General features: G+C 42.2%; 3 protein-coding genes across 3 annotated transcripts; all 3 read left to right on the plus strand.

Annotated features, from left to right (window-relative positions):
• The first annotated feature begins 2,437 nt into the window (after positions 1-2,437).
• On the plus strand, positions 2,438-2,938 carry atp8 (ATPase subunit 8). The gene has a single exon. It carries the CDS (start codon positions 2,438-2,440, stop codon positions 2,936-2,938), a length of 501 nt encoding a protein of 166 aa, YP_007889790.1.
• A 222-nt stretch (positions 2,939-3,160) lies between these two features.
• On the plus strand, positions 3,161-3,517 carry nad3 (NADH dehydrogenase subunit 3). Its single transcript has one exon. It carries the CDS (start codon positions 3,161-3,163, stop codon positions 3,515-3,517), a length of 357 nt encoding a protein of 118 aa, YP_007889791.1.
• A 44-nt stretch (positions 3,518-3,561) lies between these two features.
• rps12 (ribosomal protein S12) lies at positions 3,562-3,939 on the plus strand. The gene has a single exon. The coding sequence runs from the start codon at positions 3,562-3,564 to the stop codon at positions 3,937-3,939; it is 378 nt and encodes a 125-aa protein (YP_007889792.1).
• Positions 3,940-4,963: the final 1,024 nt, after the last annotated feature.

Genomic DNA, 4,963 nt, shown 5'->3' on the forward strand with positions numbered 1-4,963 from the left:
TAGCTGAGGCCGATGCCCCTATCTTTCTTCTGATCCGCCCCTAAACAATAGCAATAGCACGAATCCTAAGCTACGGCACGCGAAGGAATGGTTCCATGAATCATGGGTGGAGGCGACAGGGGGATTGGCTGGCTTACTATGGGGAAGGGGAGAATCACTAAAAAAAGTATAGAGCTCCCCTAGGGAAAGTCTTATACCTCGTTGGACCGTATTCGCTACTAAAACGTAGCCCTCCTCCGCCTTCGTTTGAGGAAGCAGGTATTCGCTTGTCAGCTCTAGCCTTCCCTTGCCTTGCCCCTCGAATAGTCCTACCCCGAACAATATCCATTGCCTGTCTCGTACCGCTCCGTGGGCTTTTATGATTAGACTACTCACGAATCTATCCAATTTCTTACTGAACTTGACTTGTCTCCGATTGCCATGCTGCGCTTTTCGCTCCTTATCCCGTACAGAACGAAGTGAATCTTATTGAAACATTCATTGCTATGGGCCCTATTATTGCACTGAATGACGGATCACATGGGGTGGATCCTACTAATGCAATGTTTTCTCCGTGTAGGAAGGCATTTTGAACATCTAGCTGGTATAGGGACCACTTCTTTGATGCAGCAATAGCCAGTAAAGTCCTAATCTTCACAAACTGAAGTTAAGGTTTCCTCCAAATCTATCCAATATTTATTATTGAGCAAAGCCTTGAACAGGACGAGAGGAATAATGGCCTACCTCAGGCATGTTGTCTGGAACTGGATCATGGCTTGAGTCTGGAGAGGGAGAAGCGTTGGTTTACTGATCTCTTTCAGGTCCTGGCTTAGCTTCAACAAGATCTGGTGTTAGACGAAGTTTCTTTCTGGTATACACTATGGTTGATAGTGTATGAGTCACAGGCTTCTCTGGCTGATATATATGACTAATAATTCACGGTGATACTCTCCGGGGGCAAACAAAACTAGACTAATCAGTGTAGGAGAAGTTGAAGTGGAAGCAGCGGAGGCAGAAGGTCGCAAATCGCCACTCATCCGGATTGTTCTTCTTGGATTGGTTTCCCCTTTGCTTTGCCTAAGCCAAGCTTCACATTAAACACAAGAATTGGACCAGTGGGGCGAGTTTGCTATTGCTAGAAGTTCGAAAGGAGTAGTCATAGGGGCTTTGGGGCATTCCCCCAGGGCATAACTAATTAGCGGCCTATTCTTTTTTGTCTCATTAAATTCCCATCTCTCAAGCTAAAGATAAGGTAATAAGGTAAGCCCAAGCAGCTGCTATTTGAACAACGGATTCAGCCATTGAAGATCTACAACTTATGACTCCACTGGTAGTATACTAGATGCAACCTATTCTGTAACAAGCGATTCTGGCTATAGCACCAGCTCATTCCCTGACTTCCTTTCTTCTCTCAGGACATTCTCTTCTTTTTCTTTAACTATGTCATTTGCTTTCACTAGCACCGGTTAGGAGAACAGTAAGACTTCCTCCTGTCCCACCGACTGAAGGCTATTGCTTCTGTCTTCGTCTTGATGGCAGCTATCTTTCTAAACAGGAGAGAAAGAAATAAACTGACTTTTCAAAGACACAGCTTAACCACACTAAATCAGTCTAATGGGATGGGATCCAGAGGCGATCTTCTATATAGAGATCGGTGAAGCGAGCCCATTAGGGATCACCTGTGCTATCAATAAAATAATAAGGAATACCAGGGTGCCGTTAAGGTAGCTCACCCGGCTCTTAAATAGAAATCCCTGCAGTTAAGTCACCCCGGGGTAATTCAATTCACTCTTCTTTCAGCTCTTGTGAAATGGTATCTGTGGTTCGCTTTCCCTTCCTTTCTTATGGTAACTAGGCCTGGTAGCATGTTTGCTAGTCTTGTCGGACTAGGAGCTCTACTAGGCTTGACCGTGGGAAATAGCTTTTTTAAATTAAGACGTAGGTAGATAGAAGTAGTAGGGGCAAATGATTCATTGAGAAAAGATCCGATACCAAGTGACAGCGCACTAGCTGGTCGGTGTGAATGATAAAGTGTTAAGTTAGTCTTTCTGGAACGCCACATCGTAGAATAGCAACATCTTTCTTATTACAGCACAAAAAAAAAACACACAGATAACTATCGCTGTTGGACCGGGGAAGGCAAGAGCGATTGTCTTCATAAGAATTCCCCAACAGGAGGGAGAAGGATCGTTACTTTGAGTCCTAAAAGCACGGCAATCCTATTTTTTAAAACGACTTGTATTTTTTTTAGACGTCAATGGTTTAGGAGAGGTTTCCTGCCCCGCCTAATCATCTGAGGCCATAGTCAGCCTCAATCTTTCTGATTCGTAAGTAACTCAGTGAGTGCTTTCCTTTTCCCATGTCTTTTTTGGTCAACAACCAACCACATATCACTCACTACTCCTACATGAAGGGACTCTCTTTCTGTCCGGAGGGAATCATTCTTTCTCAATCAATCATGCCTCAACTGGATAAATTCACTTATTTCACACAATTCTTCTGGTCATGCCTTTTCCTCTTTACTTTTTATATTCCCATATGCAATGATGGAGATGGAGTACTTGGGATCAGCAGAATTCTAAAACTACGCAACCAACTGGTTTCAAACCGGGGGAACAAAATCCGGAGCAACGACCCCAAGAGTTTGGAAGATATCTTTAGAAAAGGTTTGAGCACCGGTGTATCCTATATGTACTCTAGTTTATTCGAAGTATCCCAATGGTGTAACGCCGTCGACTTATTGGGAAAAAGGAGGAAAATCACTTTTCTCTCTTGTTTCGGAGAAATAAGTGGCTCGCGAGGAATGGAAAGAAACATCTTATATTTGATCTCGAAGTCCTCATATGGCGCTTCTTCTTCAAATCCTGGATGGGTGATCACTAGTAGGAATGACATAATGCTAATCCATGTTCCACACGGCCAAGTCATAATAAAACAAATAAGAGAAGAAAGATCGTAGAAAAGAAAGTCTTACGTGCTCTCTCCTCTATCTAAGTAAGAGAAAGAGGAAGGTCCAATCATGCTACTTTGAGAAAGATGCTTAACACATGCAAGTCGATCAGTTCGCCCTTAATAAATAGGCAACATCGGTTCGAATCCGATACCGATAAAGGGCTTTTTCCTTTTTTTTCGGTATGCCGCTCCGCCAGCAAGGAGCGAAAGAACCAAGTGGTTTGTGGTTATGTCAGAATTTGCACCTATTTGTATCTATTTAGTGATCAGTCTGCTAGTTTCTTTGATCTTACTCGGTCTTCCTTTTCCCTTTGCTTCCAATAGTTCGACCTATCCAGAAAAATTGTCGGCCTACGAATGTGGTTTCGATCCTTTCGGTGATGCCAGAAGTCGTTTCGATATACGATTTTATCTTGTTTCCATTTTATTTATTATTCCTGATCCGGAAGTAACCTTTTCCTTTCCTTGGGCAGTACCTCCCAACAAGATTGATCCGTTTGGATCTTGGTCTATGATGGCCTTTTTATTGATTTTGACGATTGGATCTCTCTATGAATGGAAAAGGGGTGCTTCGGATCGGGAGTAATCACTAGTGATAGGGCAAAAATAGGAAGGACAAAGGAAAGAGCGATGCCTACATTAAATCAATTGATTCGTCATGGTAGAGAAGAAAAACGGCGCACGGACCGTACTCGAGCTTCGGATCAATGTCCCCAGAAGCAAGGAGTACGCCCGCGTGTTTCAACGAGAACACCGAAAAAACCAAATTCAGCTCCACGTAAGATAGCCAAAGTACGATTGAGCAATCGACATGATATATTTGCTCACATTCCGGGCGAAGGTCATAATTCGCAGGAACATTCTATGGTGTTAATAAGAGGAGGTAGAGTGAAAGATTTGCCAGGTGTGAAATCCCATTGTATTCGAGGAGTCAAGGATTTGTTGGGAATTCCGGATCGAAGAAGAGGCAGATCCAAATATGGTGCAGAAAAACCCCAATCTCTATGAATGGAAAAGGGGTGCTTCGGATCGGGAGTAATCACTAGTGATAGGGCAAAAAAAAAGGTCGGGGAAAGTAAATCTGACATTAAAATGCTAGGTACAATGTTTCTCTTTATTTCAAATATCGTTCCGGGTATTTTGAATGCCCTATGGTTTCCAGGCGAAGTGGCCTCGCCTCTCATACTGGTGGGGGGTTCTTCGGCCATATTTTTTCTTTTTTTCGCAAAAAGTTTAGAAGAAAGAAGCCTTTCTCTTCTTTCTTTTGTTTTGAATAACATTCTGATTTTCTATATTTTACACATACCGAATCCTTGCTGCTTTCTTGTCGGGCTTTTTCTCCTCCTATTAATCGCGTTTCATGTTTATTTGTTTTTGAAGTATGATGTTTTCTTGGATTTCATTTTGTTTGCGGTGCTCCTCTCCCGAATCTTCTTTCATCCTCAAATGGGTGAATGGGGATTCGGTCTGGTGACCGAATTGCTCTTTCTTAGACTATATGGTAGATTCTTCTCTATTCCAAACGAATCTATATATCACAAAGCTAGAATAGAACCACTCTTCTATTTGATACCTTTTTTTGGTATCGCTTTTTTGAATCTTATTTCTTTAGACTACGGTCTAAATCAAATACTTATACATTTAACCTTCATTGGAGCAGCAGGCTCTCTTCTATTTTTTTCGCTCTTTTCGACAACTGGAATGGAACTCCTCATCCCTTTTTTATTAGATCTCATCTTCAATTTGATTCTAGGGTCTTTGCTAGCTCAATCAATAATGACCTTTTTTCTTTTAAGTGGTATTTTCCTTATATCCAATGGACTATTCGTGACCTTCTTTCTTTTGAAAGCCCAAAGGATAAAGCAGCCCTTGGCCGAAGTACTTCTCGCGAATAAGAGAGAGGGCATCCAAACCCTCCTAGTTGTTTATGTATTGATATTAGGCGTTCTGATGACCCAATTAACCCACTCCTATTCCCATTGGATTATAGGATTCGGGCTTCAAGTCGGAGTCATCAACGTTTTCCTATTTT

The sequence above is a fragment of the Vigna angularis genome (genome assembly GCF_016808095.1).
Source record: "Vigna angularis mitochondrial DNA, complete sequence".
Lineage (NCBI taxonomy): Eukaryota > Viridiplantae > Streptophyta > Magnoliopsida > Fabales > Fabaceae > Vigna > Vigna angularis.